The 1,592-nt window shown below is 49.4% G+C and overlaps 1 protein-coding gene across 1 annotated transcript; it reads left to right on the top strand.

Moving 5' to 3' along the window:
* The first annotated feature begins 422 nt into the window (after nucleotides 1-422).
* Nucleotides 423-1,331, top strand: LOC101839975 (eosinophil cationic protein). The gene is made up of 2 exons (XM_005087035.4): nucleotides 423-534; nucleotides 678-1,331. Exons 1-2 carry the CDS (start codon nucleotides 447-449, stop codon nucleotides 1,157-1,159), a joined length of 570 nt encoding a protein of 189 aa, XP_005087092.3. The 5' UTR covers nucleotides 423-446; the 3' UTR covers nucleotides 1,160-1,331.
* Nucleotides 1,332-1,592: the final 261 nt, after the last annotated feature.

Genomic DNA, 1,592 nt, shown 5'->3' with positions numbered 1-1,592 from the left:
GAGCAGCACGTGCCCTTAACACTGAGGCCTCTCCAGACCTCGACATCATGTGATGTTAGAACTGAGAGACAGTATGCAAATATCTCTATAATGAATCTGCCTTTCCAAGGCTCTGTTTCCTCTAAGCACTGAGCCAGACTATTAGGAACCTTGGTCTGTCTGTACCTGAAGTGCAGTCACAAAATCTGCAGTCAATCAGCAGGCGATACAGAGATTTCTATGCAGAGTTCAGATTCAGACGTCAACCTCTGCCCTGCACAAGATGACTTGGAATTAGACTCCTTACAACGGAGCTAAGAGCACTGCTCTTTGGGGCGTCCGTTGCCTGGCCAAGTGAAGAAACAGCGGGCTGATTGCACAGCGAGGCCATGTGTCAGTCTGTGGTTCTGCATGCTGAAGACTCCAGACACCTGGCTTTGCCAGCTCCACCCACAGGGCTGCTCTATATGTATGGGGCCCAGTGCAGCTCACCCACCATCCCCGATTTCCAGGACAACCAGCACTGTGTTCTCACAGGAGCTCAACATAGACTGGGTAAGTCTCTGAGACTGGGAAAGGAGGGGGGGGGTCAGGAGAAATGGCCCTGTGAGCCCACAGTGCCAGCAGAGGACCTTCAGGAGGAGGCAGGAAAAACTGAGCCGAGATGGGGAGTAATTCCTTCTCTTCTGTTCCCACAGGAAACATGGGTGTGACGCTGCTTGAGTCCCGACTTTGTCTCCTGCTGCTGTTGGGACTTGTCATAATGGTTGTCTCATTCCGGCCCCCACCGGGTTTAACCCCTTCCCAGTGGTTTGAAATCCAGCATGTAAATAACAGAACCACCCTCCTATGTACTCCTGCAATGCTGGTAGTTAACCGTTATACAGGACGATGCAAGGGACAAAATACTTTTCTTAACACAACTTTTGCTGCTGTCGCTGGTGTGTGTGCCAGGCGAAGTACTAATTGCACAAGGGGTCCGGGTACAAATTGTCATAACAGTTCAGCTCCAGTATCTTTAACTTACTGCAACCTCACGAGTCGAGGAAGCCATTATACACAATGCCGATACCAAACTTCACCAGCAACGATGTTCTACAGAGTTGCTTGTAACAATAGAACGCCACAAGACAACGGCTCCTACCCAGTGGTTCCCGTTCACTTGGACGATATATTTTAGCTCCAGCACCGGCACCTTGTACCTTCATCTGCTGCCTCCATGACCGCAGTAGGGAAGAGTCCCTTTCTGTGTCTGTGCCGTCATCCGCATCTGCCCTGGGAAGCCTGTCCCCCATCACTTTGAATTAAGCCCAACAGATCTTTTCTAACCAATAAACAGCTTTGCATACTCATCTGGATCTCTGCTTACCAGTGTGTATGTGTGCGTGTTTCTGCACATAAACATGCCTGAGTCCTTGAGTGTCTTTCTATCTGTGTGCATGTATGTATGTGTGTATTTATGTGTTGAGACACGTCCTCATGTTCAAGTAACAAGCACTCTCCAAGTTGAACCACCTTTTCAGTCCCTGGGAAACAAATTTGAGTATGAGAAGAGATGCACATCTTTCCAGAAAGTTCCCACAGGGCATCGCCCCTGAAGTTTGTCTGTGGGA

This window comes from Mesocricetus auratus, unplaced genomic scaffold (genome assembly GCF_017639785.1).
Source record: "Mesocricetus auratus isolate SY011 unplaced genomic scaffold, BCM_Maur_2.0 contig_13369_pilon_obj, whole genome shotgun sequence".
NCBI lineage: Eukaryota > Metazoa > Chordata > Mammalia > Rodentia > Cricetidae > Mesocricetus > Mesocricetus auratus.
This window is presented reverse-complemented; position numbering and strand designations above follow the sequence as displayed.